Consider the following 20,119-nt stretch of genomic DNA (forward strand, 5'->3'; position numbering starts at 1 on the left):
TTACCCTTTTGTTTCAATTTGATATTTTCTCAGTGTGATGTCATTTTCAGCATCATCATAACATTACCAATTCTGTGTTATCTTAGGTAAAGCCCTCTCTTCGTCTTCGTCCATGGAACACAGCAAAATCTTTCACATCTGAGAAATATTAATGGTTCTTAAAAAAAATTCCAACAACGATTTTATATATAAAAATAAGAAAAATGAAAAACATGTTAGAAATAGGCTTAAGCCTAACTCAACCTCACAAAACGGACTTGTAAGGTGGTGTATATTCATTTCGTACGTGAGACAAGAAATTAGTGGGTGGTTTATTAGGAGCCCGATATCGGGTAGAACTAAATGTCAAAGAGAATTCGTTAGCATAGGCTCTAACTTGGCTCTGATACCATGTTAAAAATAGGCTTAAACCTACCTCAACCTCACAAAACCGACTTGTAAGATGAGGTTTGCATCTCACTTATATATTATGAATTGGCCTGATCTCTAGTAGATGTGAAACTTCTAACAAAACATGCCAACAAGCATGATGACTCCGACCAAAAATTAATTAAAAAATAAGAAGGAAGAAGAATACAAAATATATATTATAGGCTCTTCCATTGAAACAAAAAAGCTTTTTTAGTATAATGAAAATGGGATAACTAGTATTACTTTTTCAATTTTAATTTTTTTTGTAGATAAACTATCTAAACACAAAGCAACAGTTTATATAGTATTAGTTATTTAAGATTTTAATAATAAAATAAAATTAAAAAAAATCTTCTAATGATTTATTTAGCAAAAGACACGTCCAAACAAATACATGCACATGCTACAGCCTACGAAATGAGAGAGCACACTTCGAACTCAGAGTTTGCTATAGCAATTGTCAAGAACAGTAGCTGAACGATTGGTGTAACAGTAATGTAATTACAGATTTTATCATCTCTATCTGTTACCAGTTAGGTAACCCTTCGTTAGTGAACTCTTGGGTTTTGCTTTTGACTCTGGTTAGGTTTATTATGTTACATCTTGATCAAGACTTTGCTTTTTTTCCTCTTTCTTGTATATCTTACTTTTGAATAATACTTTTCTTTTCGTCTCTTTGACTTTTTTCTTCTTCTTTTTTTTTTTTCCTTTGGTCTTATATTTAACATCATATTATAGAGTACTTTCTTAATTAAATTTGATATTTATAGATCTCTTATTTTATTCTATTTGTTATGATATTCTGTTTCATATACAAAATTTATATACGTGATCAGACAAATGCAGAAAATTTGTTCAGGGTAATGAGCTCTTTTTGCAGAAAAGAAAGTGAGTAGGATTTGCCAGAGAATAATTGCTGCATACAAAGGCAACAAAATTGAGGCTGATCTTTGACTGCATTATTGTGGTTGAGGCAACTTGCTGATCTTTGACTGCATTATTTTGGTTGAGGACGAGTAATGATTTATGAACACTAGATACCTCTTAATATGTAGTATATATTAAAAAGAGAAGAAAAATGGTAGACATATAAATCATGTGATGTAATACGAAGAAAGATAAAAAAAAAAAATGTAATTAGAGTAGATAAAATCATAGTATGAATGAATCATCTACCTACTCAACCATTCATTGAAATATATATGTGCTAAAATCTCTAAGCTTATGCCATATAAGTTTGAGTGAGTGGTGATCTGCATCATGGCTACCCCGTCCTTTCGTCGCATTTCCGAATGCTTCGTCCAGCCACACCGCCCCACTGAAATGTCAAAGCAAATATGGCATTTAACACATTGGGATATTTCAATGTTGAGTAGCCACTATATCCAGAAGGGTCTACTTTTCAAGAAGCCTTCAACACTTGTTCATCCAAATCATTTCACAGAAAAACTGTTGCAAAAACTCACACACTCTCTTTCTCTCACCCTCTCCCATTTCTATCCATTAGCGGGCCGTTTCGTCACCCAAAAAACGCAAGACCCTCCCTCTTATGCTGTTTTCATTGATTGCAAAAACAGTGATGGAGCTAAATTCATCTATGCAACCCTGGACATGACCATATCTCACATACTCTCTCCCATGGACGTCCCACCCATTGTCCACTCACTCTTTGACCACCACAAAGCAGTCAACCATGATGGTCACACCCTGCCATTGTTGTCCATCCAAGTCACCGAACTACTGGATGGTGTTTTCATAGGTTGTTCCATGAACCATGCTGTCGGTGACGGCACTTCTTTCTGGAATTTCTTCAACACATGGTCTAAGATCTTTCAAGCTCATGATCAAGGCCGTGAATATGAAGTTCCCATTTCACAGCAACTCATTCCCAATAGATGGTTTCCGAATGATTGCAGTCCACCAATCAATCTTCCTTTCAAACATCAGGACGAGTTTATTAGAAGATTTGAAGCGCCCTCTCTCAGAGAGAGAATCTTCCACTTTTCGGCAGAGTCTATTGCGAAACTGAAAGCAAAAGCCAACTCAGAGTGCAATACCACAAAAATCTCTTCATTCCAGTCACTATCAGCACTTGTTTGGAGATGCATAACTCGAGCCCGCTCCCTACCGTCCGAGCAGAGAACAAGTTGCAAGTTGGCCATAAACAATCGACCAAGAATGGGATCGGTGGGTGAGGAATACTTTGGAAACTCAATTTATGTGGTGAGTGCAGAAACAACGACAGGGGAATTGGTTGAGAAGGGTCTAGGATGGGCCGCGTGGAAGTTGCACTTGACTGTTGCAAAGTATAATGAGAGAGTGGTAATGGAATTGGTGAAAAAGTGGTTTGAATGTCCTTTGATATATGACCTTGGTAGTTTCTTTGACCCGTACTGTGTGATGATGGGTAGCTCGCCCAGGTTTAGTGTGTATGGAAATGAATTTGGAATGGGAAAAGCAGTGGCCGCTAGAAGTGGGTATGCCAACAAGTATGATGGGAAAGTGACATCATATCCAGGCCGTGAAGGAGGGGGGAGCATTGATTTGGAAGTTTGCCTTTCGCCGGATAATATGAGCGCGCTCGAATCGGATCAAGACTTCATCGCTGCAACTTCTCAGTCCACTGTCTTCTACTAGTTCACTGTCTGTGTTAGGTTTACCGAGAGAGGGTTTTGCTTGAGAGAAGAAATGAGATATGAGTCCAATCACATATTTGACATTACTCTCAATCCAAAATCTTAAAATAATAGATTTATGAGTCTTTATTTTTATTTTTGTATAATGCTCTACTTTCTATTTTTAATACTTTAAACTCATACTTAAATTCTTAAAGCAGTACGTGTTTTCTTTGCTTTTCCTTTTTTTTATTTGATCAGCTCACTGCGTGTTTTGTGCTTGAATCTGTTGAAGAGGTCATCCTCCAAATAAGATCATTTGTATTATTTGTATTATGTGCATGTTTTTTTCTCTCTCGAGAGATGTCATTTAGCATCCAGTATTTATTTATGAAAGACAAATTCTCCTATCTTCATACTTTGAACATAGTTGGATTATTGAAGCACTAAGAATATAATCTTGGTAATCTTTTCAAACCAAAGATCTATAAATAAGAGAAAAAATATAAATTAAAGTATAATAAAACAATAAAAATATTATCTCTCAACGTACAATTTTTTAGTAAAAACTGTAAATTTTCATACAATGCTTCATAAACAAAATTATATAAGTGCTCAAGTTTTCCATACACCTATTAGACCTATTAATTTATGTAATGGTGAAAACTTCAAAAATAACTTTTTACTTTTTATAATACTTTACATATAATTCAAAACATTTCACTGAGACTGAAACTTTGATCAATATTCACTTCAAAATTACCTTTACATCTTGAACGTTTTCTGTCCGTCCCTAAAGACAATGAGTCCTAAACTTTACCTAAATTCTAGGAAGCCAAATTTAACTCTAATTCATTTTCACTCGACCTATTAAACAATAAATTTAAGTCTAATACGATTTCTTTATAATATCCACTTGTAAAGTCGGAATGAGCCTCCAAATTTAACTTTAACTCTAATGCATCTCCAACACTAAAAGCACGAAATACTTAAAATACAGTATTTGGAGAGACTAAATGTTTTCTTTTTTATTTGGCATCATTCTCGGAGACCTTCACAATATTGTAGTGGGCCAAAGCTTAGTAGCGAAACCCAAACAAATTTGCTTTGCTTTTCTTTGTTTTGCTTTGTTTTTGTACCCCGTTATTTTCAAAGACTTTTCCACTGTTCTAATGGGTAAAAGTTTATACCAAATGCCAAAAAGTAATTAGATTTGATTTGTTTGACGAGAACGAGAGATGGCTGAACGTGCACGGCAACGCAAACCTTTGGCAGCTGGTGTTTGACTGCATTCTTTAGTTACACAGAGATATATGTTAGTGTCTCCATTCACTCTTCACAAAGGAAATGCTACCCACCGACCTCTCTTCAACACAAATCTAAGTTGTCTCCGACCATCTGCATAACGAGTACTCCTGCAAAATGCAAACTCTAACCAATCATTTTTGTGTATAACAGCATACAATATGAAACATTTATAAACTAGTCACTTTCCTTTTCTTCTAAAAATTAATTTTATTAAGACTATTTTATGTTCATAAGAGTTGTGAAATGATCGATGTCTATCAACTTTTTTCCTACTTATTAATTCATAATCATTGTGTGCTCCGGTGAAAGAGCAAAGATAATTAAAAAAGTATGAGGTGACGTATAATAAAATAAAATCAAGTTTTTTAAGGGGTAGATGGCCACCTTCGTCACACCGAACTCCAAGTTGAGAAATTCAAGTGAAATTGGTCGTTTCATATTGAAACTATTGATTATGTATTGATCATACTCAGACAAACATCCCCAGCTCAGTTCAGTTCAGACATCTATAAGTTATCTGCAACAGAAATCTGAAACTTTTGTGTGTATTAGGATGATGAATTCCCCCGTAGTTCGAATCGTTTCAGAATGTTTTGTCAAGCCGTCGGGCCAAGCTCAAGAATCAGACCGAATCTGCAATTTAACACCTTGGGATATTGCTATGCTGTCTTTGCACTACATCCAGAAGGGTCTACTCTTCCAGAAGCCAAAAACACTTGTTGATCAGCATCATTTCATAGAGAATCTGTTGGAGAAACTCAAACATTCTCTTTCTCTAACCCTCTTCCATTTCTATCCATTGTCCGGTCGCCTTGTCACCCACAAAACCGAAGACCCATCATCTTATACTATTTTTGTTGATTGCAGCAACGGCAGAGGAGCTAAATTCATCCATGCAACTTTGGATATGACAATATCCGACATCCTCTCCCCCGTTGATCTCCCTCCGATTGTGAACTCATTCTTTGACCTCCACAAAGCAGTCAACCACGACGGTCATACCATGCCACTGTTGTCGATTAAAGTTACTGAACTAGTGGACGGTGTTTTCATAGGTTGTTCCATGAACCACAATCTCGCTGATGGCACTTCTTATTGGAATTTCTTCAATGCATGGTCTGAGATCTTTCAAGCTCAAGCTGAGGGAAATGAACACGATGTTCCCATTCCCATGGTCATTTCGTGTCATCCTATTCATAACCGGTGGTTTCCGGATGGTTGCGGCCCGTTAATCAACCTTCCCTTCAAACATCACGACGAGTTTATTAAAAGATTTGAGGCACCTTTGCTGAGAGGGAGAATCTTCCACTTTTCAGCAGAGTCTATTGCAAAACTGAAAGCAAGGGCGAACGCAGAGTCCAAAACCACAAAAATCTCTTCGCTCCAATCCTTATCAGCGCATGTTTGGAGATGCGTAACACGCGCACGCCAGACGCCAGACGATGAGAGAACGAGTTGCAAACTGGCCATAAACAACCGGTCAAGAATGGAACCGCCTCTGCCGGCCGAGTACTTTGGAAGCGCTGTTGGTGTGGTGAGCGCAGAGAGCACGGTAGGGGAATTGCTGGGGAATGATCTAGGATGGGCTGCGTGGAAGGTGCACGTGGCTGTTGGCGGCCATAACGACAGAGTGGTGAGAGACATGGTGAAAGAGTGGTTGCAGCATCCAGTGATTTACCAACATGGTGTGATCGTTGACAACAGTTGTGTGATGATATCAAGTTCTCCCAGGTTCAACGTGTATGGAAATGAATTCGGAATGGGAAAAGCGGTGGCAGTTCTGAGTGGATATGCCAACAAGTTTGACGGGGACGTGATCGCACATCCAGGACGTGAAGGAGGAGGAAGCATAGATTTTGAAGTCTCTCTTTCACCTGATGTAATGAGTGCACTGGAATCAGATCAGGAGTTCATGGAAGCTGTTTCCGTGCCCAATCTTCTGCACTACCCACTTTCTTGATTTGCCTTTACTTGCTTCCTATAAGCATTGAAATAACATGTATTCCATATCAGAACCGTTACTCTTCTGCTCTTCTTTACTAAGCAGAAACAATGTTGTGCTTCAGCAATAATATCCTTTTATTTAGGATTTCATGTTTCAGAGATCATGTGTTCTCACAAAGTCATGTCTCTCTTTAAAACTCATTCGTTGTATACTTCAACTAAAATTGTTTTACCCAAAGTATATCTTCTGTAAATTTTTCAAAATATCAACTGTAAAATAAAAGTGAATTATTAAATTTGAGAAACTTAAAATGTTAATTCTATTTTTGAGGAATTAAAAATGACTTTCAAGTTTAGAAAAATAAAATAAAATTTGATTCAAAGTTTTAGGGGTTAAAAAATTATATTAACAAAAGAATTAAGAAATATATTTCTGTTCCGGTCTCCGATATCAAGGAGACAAAAATCAAGAACAAATTACTCCTCTGACTCTTACACTAGTAACCAAGAACAAATTACTCCTTTGACTCTTACGCTATTAGTTATGCATTTTTTCCTTTTTGGAGTTTCGTAATTCTGGTTCCAGAAAGAGGTTTATCTATCTCTTCCTCTCTTCTCCTTTCCATAGGTCTTCTACCTACCTGATTTGTGGGAAGACTTGTTACTGTGGCAAAATATTACTAACTGATTCATATTTCTCTGTTGAATATTAAATCCCTTCTTTTTATGAACCAATTAAGCACCTCGGCCCAAATCCTGCTCGACCCAAATCCTGTTCGGTCCACATTATACTTGGTCCAAATTCTGTTTGGCTTAAATCATACTCGACCTAAATCCTGCTCAGCCCAAATGCCTCATCACCTCGGCCCAAAATTAAAACTTATAATTTTATGATAAATATTTATCAGATCAAAATTAAAATGAGCATGTTAAGGTTGATAATTTCTATTCCATTATTTTAGCGAAACATAACAACTAACATTATAAATAACGCCAAACCAAAAAATCATTTTCTAAAATTTGGAAACTAAAAGGTAATTTTAAATCTGAAAAACTAAAGAAAAGTAACTCATTGAAAAGACTAAAACTTATTATAATAATTATATTATGATTTAGGTTAGATGCACCCATAATTATTTTACGAGTTCTTTTAATTTTTTAAATGTTTTATATAGTTTTATAAAACTCATATTCTTTTTAATATTTTATAAATTATTAACAAAGCGATATGTTTAAAATAAAAGAATTTATATATATATATATATATATATATATATATATATATATATATATATATATTTTTACAAAAATTATACTTTGACAAAGAAAATATTGACAAAGTTTGTATTTTACACTGCAATATTACTGTTAATTTTTATTTTATTTAAAAAAAATCATTTTTATTGGAAAAAGGACAAAAATTGTCAAGTTTGTTAAAAAAAAATTGTAACATATTCCCCTTCTTTTTGTTACATCAAATCTTATCTATAATTGAACATATTAAATTTTATGTTAGGTGAGATGATCTTTCTAGAAACAATTCTAAAACAAGGTGTATGAACGTGATGGCCATAAGGCCATAGAGCTGAAGGGAATTTGATTGGTTCCGTTTCCTAATCATTGACTATCAACACTGACTAATAACTGCCTCTACCGGCATTCGTTTTCACATGACAAAAATATCGGCATTCAGTTCAGACAAGTCTGAGATATCTGCGAAACAACTCCGAAATTTTGGTGAGGGTGTGGACGATGAATTCCACCGTCGTAAGAAACGTTTCAGAATGTTTCATCAAGCCGTTTGGCCCAGCCCAAGATTCAAACCGAATATGCAATTTAACACCTTGGGATATTGCTATGCTGTCCATGCACTACATCCAGAAGGGTCTACTCTTCAAGAAACCTGCAACACTTGTTCATCGACAAGATTTCATAGAGAATCTGTTGGAGAAGCTCAAGCACTCTCTTTCTCTCACCCTCTTCCATTTTTATCCATTGGCCGGCCACCTTGTCACAAACAAAGACCCTTCCTCTTATACTATTTTCGTCGATTGCAACAACAGTGATGGAGCTAGATTTATCTATGCAACTTCGGATTTGACAATATTTGACATACTCTCCCCTGTTTACGTCCCGGTCGTTGTTCACTCGTTCTTTGATCATCACAAAGCTGTCAACCATGATGGTCACACCATGCCTCTGCTGTCCGTTAAAGTCACTGAACTATTGGATGGTGTTTTCATAGGCTGTTCAATGAACCACGCCATAGGCGATGGAACTTCTTATTGGAATTTCTTTAATACATGGTCTGAGATCTTTCATGCTCAAGCTCAAGGCCATGAATACCGTGTTCCCATTTCACGCCACCCCATTCATAACCGGTGGTTTCCTGATGGCTGTGATCCATTAATCAATCTTCCCTTCAAACATCAAGACGAGTTTATTAGCAGATTTGAAGCACCCGAGCTGCAAGAGAGAATCTTCCATTTTTCAGCAGAGTCAATTGCGAAACTGAAAGCCAGGGCTAACTCAGAGTCCAAGACCACCAAAATCTCTTCGTTCCAATCGTTATCAGCTCATGTATGGAGATGCATAACACGCGCTCGTCGACTGCCACGTGATGAGACAACAAGCTGCAGATTGGCCGTAAATAACCGAGCAAGAATGGAGCCGCCTCTGCCATATGAATACTTTGGAAACTGTATTAATGTGGTGAGTGCGGGGACAACAGTAGGGGAATTGCTGGAGAACGATTTAGGATGGGCTGCATGGAAGGTGCGCATGGCTGTTGCAAACCAAAAGGACGGAGCAGTGCGAGACGCGGTGAAAGAGTGGTTACAACGCCCTGTGGTGTACCAACTTGGTGTGCACTTTGATTCCTGCAGTGTGACGATGTCAAGTTCTCCCAGGTTCGACATGTATGGGAATGAATTTGGGATGGGAAAAGCTGTTGCTGTTCTCAGCGGATATGCCAACAAATTTGAAGGGAATGTGACTTCATATCCTGGATCTGAAGGAGGGGGAAGCATAGATTTGGAAGTGTCTCTTTCGCCCGATGCAATGACCTTACTAGAATCGGATGAGGAGTTTATGGAAGCTGTTTCTGTGGCCAATTTCCTACACTAGCCACCGACTTTGTTCATCGTCTTCAACAGGTAACCATTAAAAATAAGGTAAAATGTACCAGATAGATGCTCCATGTTTTTCGACTGACGATGTTATACACCGAAATATAGGAACAGATGAAAGAAAGAATTAATGTTATGTAGCAAGTTAAGTCATATATGATTAATAATGTTAAGTTCCCTTTATTGCACAACATTGTTGCTCCCGCGCCTCTCAGGTAGAGTGAAATGAGAGAATAATTAGCAATAGTATTGAGTATGTGCTTTTGTATCAAATTATGCTATTATTTTGTAAGAATTCAGAGGAAGATATGACAGATCTACATGTATATCTGGTTTTCTCATATGCAGGTCGAAAACCCTCATAACATTAAGACCAATATACGTGATAGGTCTACACCATCACACACTTTCTACTCTTTTGCACTTTGTGATCTTGGGGAGTACACTTAAAAGTCTGAATTGGAGGACAAATTTAAGAGTTTTGTTTATGCACTCTAATTTCTGCTTTGAACTTTAAAATGGGTTTTGTTTAGAAATGGTTCCTGCTTCGAATTGTCAAATTCTGTTTGGAGTTGTAGTTCTGTCTTAATTGTTAAAGATTATACTTTAGTTAGTTGCTGCGTGTTTCATTTACATTAAAATAATTTATTTGTTTTAATTTTTTAATTAAAAGTTGTTTGACAGTTTTCAAACAAACTTAGTAGTGGAGATATTTTAGGAAGTTGTTAAACATGGGATTGTGACCCGTGTTCTGTGCAGCTCCTATTATTTAGCTTAACAGTTTCATTTCATTCTGTATTTAAAAGTCTCCTTCAATTCAATAAGATGTGATAATTCACTTCAATCAGAAATATTGCTTTTGTTCAAAAACGTACTCCTCTGTTTTATTTCTCTTAAAACACCAACATATTGGTATCAAGAGCCTTCTTCTTAGAAGGACCTGTGAGTGAATATTTAAACCCACCTTGCTTCAATCCATTAAATGGATTCTGAAACTCCTTTCACAGCACTAGCACCATCTGTGTTTGATGGTGATAATTATCACATCTGGGCAGCACGAATGGAGGCACACCTGGAGGCAAATGATCTTTGGGAGGCTATTGAGGAAGACTACGAAATTCTTCCATTACCAATAAATCCAATTATTGCTCAGATTAAAACTCAAAAGGAGAAGAAAGTAAGGAAGTCAAAGGCAAGAGCTACGTTGTTAGCTGCTGTCTCACAAGATGTTTTCACCAGAATCATGACAATTAAATCTGCATTTGAAATCTGGAAGTTTCTCAAGGATGAATATGAAGGAGATGAAAGGATTAAGGGAATGCAAGTAATGAATCTGGTTAGAGAATTTGAGATGCAAAAAATGAAGGAGTCAGAAACAATCAAGGAGTATGCAAACAAGCTTCTTGGCATTGCAAACAAGATAAGATTGCTAGGTACTAAATTTTCTGATTCAAGAATAGTTCAGAAAATATTAGTAACAGTTCCTGAAAAGTTTGAGGCTTCCATTACTACATTGGAAAATACTAAGGATCTATCAAATATTACCTTGGTAGAACTCCTAAGTGCTATGCAGGCCCAAGAACAAAGGAGCAAAATGAGAGATGAAGTTTTGGTGGAAGGAGCACTGCAAGCCAAACTGCAGGTTAGCCAAGCAGAAAAGAAAAAAGTGAAGAATTACAAGAAAAATTTCAAAGGTTCAGAAGCTGCCAACACCAGTAAAGGTAATGAAAAAAAGAAAGAGTTTCCTCCGTGTAAGCATTGTGGCAAAATGGGTCATCCTCCTTTCAAATGTTGGAGAAGACCTGATGTTAGATGTGAAAAATGCAACAAACTTGGACATCATGTGAGAATTTGCAAGAGCAATTTTCATCAGAAAAATGATGCTCAAGTTGCTGATGAAGAAGAGGAGCAACTTTTTGTGGCCACTTGCTTTGCTATTTCAAATTCAAGTGATAAGTGGCTTATTGATAGTGGTTGCACTAATCATATGTCATTTGATCGTGAGCTCTTTAAGGAACTGGATACATGTGTAGCATCCAAAGTGAAGATTGGCAATGGAAAACACATTGCAGTGAAAGGAAAAGCACAGTAGCCATTGAAAGTATGTCAGGTACAAAACTTATCAAAGATGTGTTATTTGTACCTAATATCAGTCAAAATTTGTTGAGTGTTGGCCAGTTGATTCAAAAAGGTTTCAAAGTTATCTTTGAAAGTGATCAATGTTTAATCTAAGATGCAAATGACAACGATGTGTTCAAAGTAAAAATGAAAGGAAAAAGCTTTGCACTTGATCCAATGAAGGAGGAACAAATAGCACTCCCTGCAGCAAATGTCCAAACTGAAGTTTGGCACAAAAGGCTTGGACACTTCAACCATACAGCAGTTGTGAATTTGCAAAGAATGGAAGTGGTTCAAGATCTCCCTTGTCTTGAATTAAAAATTCCAGAATGTAGAGCTTGTCAACAAGGAAAGCAATCAAGACTTCCTTTCAAGCAATCAACTTGGAGGGCAACTGAGAAGCTGCAATTAATACATACGGATATGGCTGGACCTCATAGCACTCTGTCACTTAATGGTAGCAGGTATTTTTTGATTTTTATTGATGACTACTCCAGAATGTGTTGGATATAGTTTCTTAAATTCAAATCAGAAGTTGCTGGTGTTTTTTTGAAATTCAAGAAATGGATTGAAACACAAAGTAATCATAAAATACAAGCTTTGAGATCTGACAACGGTAAGGAGTACACCTCCAAACAATTTAATCATTTTTGTGAAGAAGCAGGGATTGAACATCAGCTCACCGCTCCATACACTCCACAACAAAATGGAGTGAGTGAGAGAAAGAACCGTACCATTATGGAGATGGCTAGATGTTTAATGTTTGAGAAAAATTTGCCAAGAGAATATTGGACAGAAGCCGCACATACTGCAGTTTTCCTTCTTAATCGGCTTCCTACAAAAGCTGTCATAAGAAAAACTCCATATGAAGTCTGATATGGTTTTAAACCTTCTTTGAAAAATCTTAAAGTATTTGGTTCTTTGTGTTTTGTTTATGTTCCTCAGGCAAAACGTGATAAGTTGGACAAAAAGGCAGAAACTAGGATTTTTGTCGGGTATAGCTTAATTTCTAAAGCTTACAGAATTTTTCAGCCAAACACAAGGAAAATGTTGATAAGCAGAGATGTGCATTTCATGGAGAATGATGAGTGGGATTGGGATGAAAAACAAGCTGTAAAATTTCCTGATCAAGTTTCAAAATCTCAACTGGATGAAAATGAGCTTATAGATGACTTTCCAGTTAGAGGTATGAGATCACTTTCCGATATTTATCAAAGGTGTAATGTGGCTATTCTTGAACCAACAGATTTCTGGGAAGCAGAAAAGGATCCAAAATGGATTACAGCAATGAAAGAAGAACTTCGAATGATTGAAAAAAATGAAACATGGAAGTTGGTGAAAAGACCCACAAATAGAAAAGTGATTGGTGTGAAGTGGGTATTTAGAACCAAGTTGAATCCTGATGGCTCAATCAACAAGCATAAAGCCAGACTTGTTGTAAAAGGGTACGCTCAAATTTTTGGTGTTGATTTTTTTGACATTTTTGCTCCTGTTGCCAGATTAGATACAATTAGATTGTTGCTAGCTATAGCTGCACAAAAGGGTTGGAAAGTTTACCAACTTGACGTGAAGTCAGCATTTTTAAATGGTTTTTTGGAGGAGGAGATTTATGTTGAGCAACCTGAAGGCTTTGCTATGAAAGGACAAGAAGATGATGTGTACTTGCTCAAGAAGGCCTTGTATGGCCTAAAACAAGCTCCAAGAGCATGGTACAGCAAAATCGATGAGCACTTGATGCAGTTGGATTTCAAAAAAAGTCTTAATGAAGCAACCCTCTACATTAAAGGTGATGAAATCAATTTCATTGTTGTCTCATTATATGTGGATGATTTGCTGGTTACAGGAAGCAATGAAGAGCTTGTGAGAAAATTCAAAGAAGATATGAAGAAAATTTTTGAAATGACAGATTTGGGAGAAATGGCTTATTTTCTAGGAATGGAAATAAAGCAGAAAAATGGAGAAGTGTTCATCTGTCAAAAGAAATATGCTAAGGAAATTCTGAAAAAATTCAGAATGGATGAATGCAAGAGTGTAGATACTCCAGTGTGCCAAAAGGGGAAGCTAAGTAAAAGAGATGAAGCTGAACCTGTTGATGAAACTTTCTACAGAAGTATAATTGGCTGTTTAATGTACTTAACAGCTACTAGACCTGATATTTTATACTCTGTAAGTCTATTATCTAGATTTACCAATTGTGCTACTGAAACACATCTTATTGCAGCTAAAAGAGTCCTAAGGTACGTGAAAGGGACTTTAAATTTTGGTATCAAATTCTGCCCAAGTCAGGATTATTCATTGCAAGGATATTCTGACAGTGACTGGGGAGGTTCTCTTGATGATTTAAAAAGCACTTCAGGGTACTGCTTCTTGTTTGGAACATGTGCATTCTCATGGTGCTGCAAAAAACAGAATATTGTGGCACAGTCTACAGTAGAAGTTGAATTCACTGCAGCTAGTACTGCTGTAAACCAAGCTTTATGGTTGAGAAAAGTGTTAGTAGATTTGAACATGAAGCAAGAGAGATGCACTGAATTATTTGTTGATAATCAAGCTGCGATCTCTATTTCAAACAATCATGTTTTTCACGGAAAAACCAAACACTTCAACATCACATTATTTTTTATCAGAGAAGTGCAAAAGGAAGGAACTGTCAGCTTGATTTATTGCAAATCTGAATTGCAACTTGCTGATATATTTACCAAACCTTTACCAAGAAGCAAGTTTGAGTTTCTTAGAGAAAAACTGGGAGTCTGCAGCAACCAAAGTAAGGAGGAGTGTTAAAGATTATACTTCAGTTGTTGCTTGTTTCATTTACATTAAAATAATTTATTTGTTTTAATTTTTTAATTAAAAGTTGTTTGACAGTTTTCAAACAAACTTAGTAGTGGAGATATTTTAGGAAGTTGTTAAACATGGGATTGTGATCCGTGCAGTTCTGTGCAGCTCCTATTATTTAGCTTAACAGTTTCATTATTTCATTCTGTATTTAAAAGTCTCCTTCAATTCAATAAGATATGATAATTCACTTCAATCAGAAATATTGCTTTTGTTCAGAAACGTACTCCTCTGTTTTATTTCTCTTAAAACACCAACATTAATTGTTGGACTCTGCTTCGAATCTAACTCTGTTCTTCGTTATAAGTGATATTCATTTGAATTTCAGTGGGTCTTTATGTCCTTCACCTTAATTTTTTTTTCCTCAACCTTCTTTATGCTTTAGGAAACTCAGAAGAAACTCCTACATTACTCAAAAAATAAATAAATAATCTAATAGTAAAGGGAGATGATATTTTATTATTTATTATCTTAACATCCATTAAAAAATAAAAAAGCTACTCTATTTGACAACTTTGTCAAAAATTTATTTTCCAATAGTAAAACATCTTAATAATCAAACTCAAAATCCATACTCTAAAAACAACTCAGAAACAAAGCTCATTTACCTACACTAATTCCACCCTCTCATCTAAACACGAACAACATTCATTCTTCTATTAAGATCTAAATAGTTCCATATGCAATGTAATAAAACTTTAAACACACAATTAATTAATTAATTAATTTAAGGATTGAACATAATTTCAATTCCACTAACAATTTCAATTTTGTTTGACATTTTATGAGTCATTAAATGGATATCATGATATTTGTGCTCCTTTAATTTAAGGTTAAAATACTTTTTTAGTCCCAATTTTTGTCAAATTTTGTCAAATAAATCCTAATTTTGGTTTTCTGTTCAAATAGGTCCTAATTTTCGTCAATTTTGTTCAATTAGATTTTTTTTCTAATACCGTTTAAATCATTAACGGTGATGAATAGTGACTGTCACGTATCACTTTGTGATTTTTTTTTTTAATTTTTTTTAATTTTTTATTTTTTTTAATCTTTTTTAAAATATTCATGTGTCAACTCAATAGCATGTCACATATCAAAGTCAATGTTCTATATAGAGATGGCAAATAAACCCGTCCCCGTGAGTATTGCCCGAACCCGTCCCCGTTTTGACGGGAATCCCCGCATTGACTGGTTATGGGTATGGGTATGAGTATGGGGAATCCCCGATTTTTTCAATTGAGTATGGGGATGGGGATGGGGATGAATATATCCCTGCCATAATACTCGTCCCCGCCACATCTTCATCCTCGTTTCAATTATTAAAATATTCACAATTAATTAAGTAACCCTATATATATATATATATATATATATATATATATATATATATATATATATATATATATATATATATATATATATATATATATATATTCTTTTTATTTTTTATTTCTTCTAAATATTTGGTTTGTCATGAAACTCATTTGCATTTCCAATATATTTTTTATCTTATCATAATCTTTATGTAATTATGTTAAAATAAATGATGTATGTCAATTAAAAAAAAATTATGTCTAACATTTGAATATTTCTATTATTTTTTAATATTTTTATTTATTGTATATTTTCCTTTCACATGAGAATGTTTAATACTCTTAATTTAAGTGTTTAATAGCATAAACATTTCATTTATTTTGTAATATAAAAAAAAATCTTTACTTATTATTATTAATTTTTATTTCATTTCAAGAACTCTTTTATTTCGCTAAAATAATTTTTGTTATTTCTCAACCATTGAGTATATATGTTGATATTTGAAAAGTTTTCTTAGATCTCTAAAATATTTTTCGTCTTATCATACCCTTAATTATACATTTGTTTTTCTTTGTGCAACTCCTTCCAATAGTCTCCAAATTGTTTATAAGACACACATTTGTTAATTTTTTAATATTTTTATTTTTGTTTATTTCCATCATGTAGAATATTATTTCGATAATTTTTATCTAATTATTTTTTATTTTCTAACTCGTTACAATCATACTTTAATTTTTTCACTATAATTTTATAAATAATTTTTATTTACTACAATATAAAAATTTAATGTAATTGTCATGAATATTTTTTTTATCACCATCCAACATATATTGGAGTTTAAAAGATACAAGATCTATGATAAAATTTTATTATGTTTTATTATTTGTTCTTTACGTCATTTTTTTATCAACCATTGAGTATATGTGTTGATATTTGAAAAGTTTTCTTAGATCTTTAATATATTTTTCATCTTATCATACCCTTAATTATATATTTATTTTCTTTTGTGTAATTTCTTCCGATAGTCTCCAAATTGTTTATAAAACACACATTTGTTAATTTTTTAATATTTTTTTGTTTATTTTCATCATGTAGAATACTATTTCGATAAATTTTATCTAATTATTTTTTATTTTCTAACTCATTACAATCATACTTTAAGTTTTTCACTATAATTGTATAAATAATTTTTATTTACTACAATATAAAAATTTAATGTAATTGTCATGAATATTTTTTATCACCAACCAACATATACTGGAGTTTAAAAGATACAAGATCTATGATAAAATTTTATTATGTTTATTATTTGTTCTTTGCGTCATTTTTTTATCAACTATCGAGTATAAATGTTGATATTTGAAAAGTTTTCTTAGATCTCTAAGAAATTTTTCATCTTATCATACCCTTAATTATATATTTGTTTCCTTTTGTGTGATTCCTTCCAATAGTCTCCAAATTGTTTATAAGACACACATTTGATAATTTTTTAATATTTTTATTTTTTGTTTATTTTCATCATGTAGAATATTATTTCGATAAGTTTTATCTAATTATTTTATTTTTTTAACTCATTACAATATTACTTTAATTTTTTCACTATAATTGTATAAATAATTTTTATTTACTACAATATAAAAATTTAATGTAACTGCCATGAATATTTTTTTACCACCATTCAACATATATTGTGGTTCAAAAGGTACAAGATCTATTTTAAAATTTTATTATTATGTTTATTATTTGTTCTTTGCGTCATTTTGATCAAGTGATGTATTATAACTTTTATTAGTGTATAAAATATAGATTCATTATAATTTAAAAAATTGAAGTAAAAAAACATTTAAAATATATTTTAATTTAAATATTTTTTTCCTTTTATATTTTTTAAAAATATTTTTTCCTTCTATAGTTTTTTTAAAAAATATTTTTAAAGTTTATCAACTAGGTTTCATTAGTTTGCAAATTTAATAAATGTTTTGGTTCTCATTAAATTTTATTTGGTATTCTAATCTAAAATATAAACAATTATAATTTATTTCAAAGTATTTGATATCAAAGAAACAACCATACTCCTAATATTGAATATTTGATAATATTATGTTTCCTTTATTGTAATTTTCATTATTTTATAAAAATTAGTTAAAATTAATATTAAAGTAGTAAGAAAACGGGTACGGATATGGGTACTAGATTATACCCGTTACCCGATGGGGATGAGACAAAAGTTTGATACCCGTTGAGTTTAGGTATGGGAATGGGAATGGTATTTTTTTCCGGAGATGGGTATGAGTATGGGAATGTAATTAAAATTGGAAACATTAGTTACTTTATTATATTGATCGTATAAAATTTATGTAATCTTTTTCCTAATGGTTAACTTATTCAGATATAATTATTTTCATAATGCGTGTTGGACTTTCACAAACCACCATGACCTCCACTCAACGCTTCCTAGAGTAATATCTCAACCTTACAACGGCCTCACAAACCACCGTTTCCATGAAGAAGACCGGTTTCAAATAAAAATCACAAGGGAAAAATTGTAATTCCAAAATCACGAGGGAAAAATGTAATTCCAAAATATATATTTTTATCTAAATTTAATGTTTTAGCTTTCCTATTAATCTATATTCATCAACTTTAAATATTTTTATCTCAAACTTTATTAATTAATGAATATAATTCTCATAATCAAATAATATTTGTTACATCAGCAAATTTGTTTGGTGTTGAATAATATATTTAGTTATTCATATATTAAAATTTGTGACCGAAATAAAATTTAATTCCAAGTTATAATTAAGAAACTAAAATTATATTTAACATTTTTCGCTTTTATTTGATTTAAAATTTCAGCATTTATTTTTCTAAAAACAATTTTAATGTTTTTTATTATTTATAATTAGTGTATGTGAAGTTTTTTGTATTAATTTGCTCTTTTGGTCTCTTCCAAAATTAATATACACAGTAGAGATATTCGAATGACTAAAAATAATCAATCTTCTAAATTCCTTCCTTCTCTTGGAAGCAGCCTAAGAGGAAAAGGAAAGGAAGATATCATCCTCTTCGTGCAACCATCAATGCTTCCTCACATGTTTATTTAAACTCATTTTATAGTTGTACCAAAATAGATATTTGTACCTAAAATATTAATCTTATAAAATTCGAAACAAACAGACTCAATAACTTCAGGAGGTGAGCGTTTTTTGTCCTTACTCATATTTTCCGTGCAAGTATGATCTGGCAGATGCAAATGCCACACATTTACCGATAAACTCTCAGGTTGACAGATAACCTAGTAGGCCATGTGAGCACAGTGATGTTCAGTGTTTTGTCTTTAGTCATATTTTCCGTACACGTATAGTCTAGCAGATGCAAATCCCACATATTTACCGATAAACTTTCTGTGTCTACAGGTTGACGGATAATTGGGAGACCTGGTAAGGTGAGTATGTGATGTTTGGGCATCAGAATAAAATATTTTATAAAATTTAAATAATATATTCAAAAAATTTATATATTTAATTATTATTATTATTTTAATTAAATTATATATAATTTAGTATTAAAATATTTTTATATATTTTTAAAAATTATTTTAGTAATATTTGATATGGAAATTATTTTAGATAAATTTTTTAATTTCATTTTACTTTTATGATTTTCTATAATTTTTTAAATAATGGTGACGACTTGAAAATTTTATTTTCAAATATTCTTTTTGTTTGTCGACTCGATTTAATTGCGACACTGGTCTAATCGATAAAAATATTTTGTTTTAAGCAAGTAATGGTGATAGCAAAAACAAAAAAAATAAACATGGCAGACGTGTCCCACATTAACTCGCAACCTCTTTCATAATTCAAATCCACACATTATCTTAACCTTTTCTTTTTGTCAATTCTTCCTTCTCTGATAGCCACAAGACTCATGAGTTTCAAGCCAAATGTCTCTCACCAATATTACTTTGACAAGTAAACCACACTATTTATCAAACTAAAGACTCATATTTTAATATAACTATAATGTTTTGAAAAACAAAAATAAGTTTTGTATTCTTACAATCGGATTTTTACATTTAAAACTATCTCATACCATATTATCATCTTCTAATAAATATTTTTTTGTAAAACTGTTAGATATAAAGTCTGATTATAATACATGCGTAACAGATATGTTTTATTGGTTAAGATTAGTTTCGTATAATGTTTCAATATTAATCTCCAAAGTAAATTCAATTATATGCGTGATTGAATATTCATAAAAATATGTTCAGATACTAAAATTTGAAATAATAATTCAGTTCTATATAAAAAAATATTTGGATTATTTTTTTATAGTCACTTTATAAAGTTATTAGAATTGGAGAACTGACACCTATTTATATAGATTTTAAATTATAGTTAACGTGTTAAAAATCGAATTTTAACTTTAATTCAATTT

At 32.9% G+C, this 20,119-nt stretch overlaps 4 protein-coding genes across 4 annotated transcripts; all 4 read left to right on the forward strand.

The window, feature by feature from the left end:
- The first annotated feature begins 1,585 nt into the window (after window positions 1-1,585).
- Window positions 1,586-3,182, forward strand: LOC114162378 (uncharacterized acetyltransferase At3g50280-like). Its single transcript, XM_028046249.1, has one exon. The coding sequence runs from the start codon at window positions 1,672-1,674 to the stop codon at window positions 3,046-3,048; it is 1,377 nt and encodes a 458-aa protein (XP_027902050.1). The 5' UTR covers window positions 1,586-1,671; the 3' UTR covers window positions 3,049-3,182.
- A 1,529-nt stretch (window positions 3,183-4,711) lies between these two features.
- On the forward strand, window positions 4,712-6,437 carry LOC114196329 (uncharacterized acetyltransferase At3g50280-like). The gene has a single exon (XM_028086941.1). The coding sequence runs from the start codon at window positions 4,888-4,890 to the stop codon at window positions 6,292-6,294; it is 1,407 nt and encodes a 468-aa protein (XP_027942742.1). The 5' UTR covers window positions 4,712-4,887; the 3' UTR covers window positions 6,295-6,437.
- Window positions 6,438-7,892: 1,455 nt separating this feature from the next.
- On the forward strand, window positions 7,893-9,884 carry LOC114162790 (uncharacterized acetyltransferase At3g50280-like). Its single transcript, XM_028046765.1, has one exon. It carries the CDS (start codon window positions 8,031-8,033, stop codon window positions 9,402-9,404), a length of 1,374 nt encoding a protein of 457 aa, XP_027902566.1. The 5' UTR covers window positions 7,893-8,030; the 3' UTR covers window positions 9,405-9,884.
- Window positions 9,885-10,388: 504 nt separating this feature from the next.
- LOC114163727 lies at window positions 10,389-11,498 on the forward strand. The gene has a single exon (XM_028048022.1). It carries the CDS (start codon window positions 10,389-10,391, stop codon window positions 11,496-11,498), a length of 1,110 nt encoding a protein of 369 aa, XP_027903823.1.
- The last annotated feature ends 8,621 nt before the right edge of the window (window positions 11,499-20,119 follow it).

This window comes from Vigna unguiculata, chromosome 9 (assembly GCF_004118075.2).
Source record: "Vigna unguiculata cultivar IT97K-499-35 chromosome 9, ASM411807v1, whole genome shotgun sequence".
In the NCBI taxonomy this organism is placed as follows: domain Eukaryota; kingdom Viridiplantae; phylum Streptophyta; class Magnoliopsida; order Fabales; family Fabaceae; genus Vigna; species Vigna unguiculata.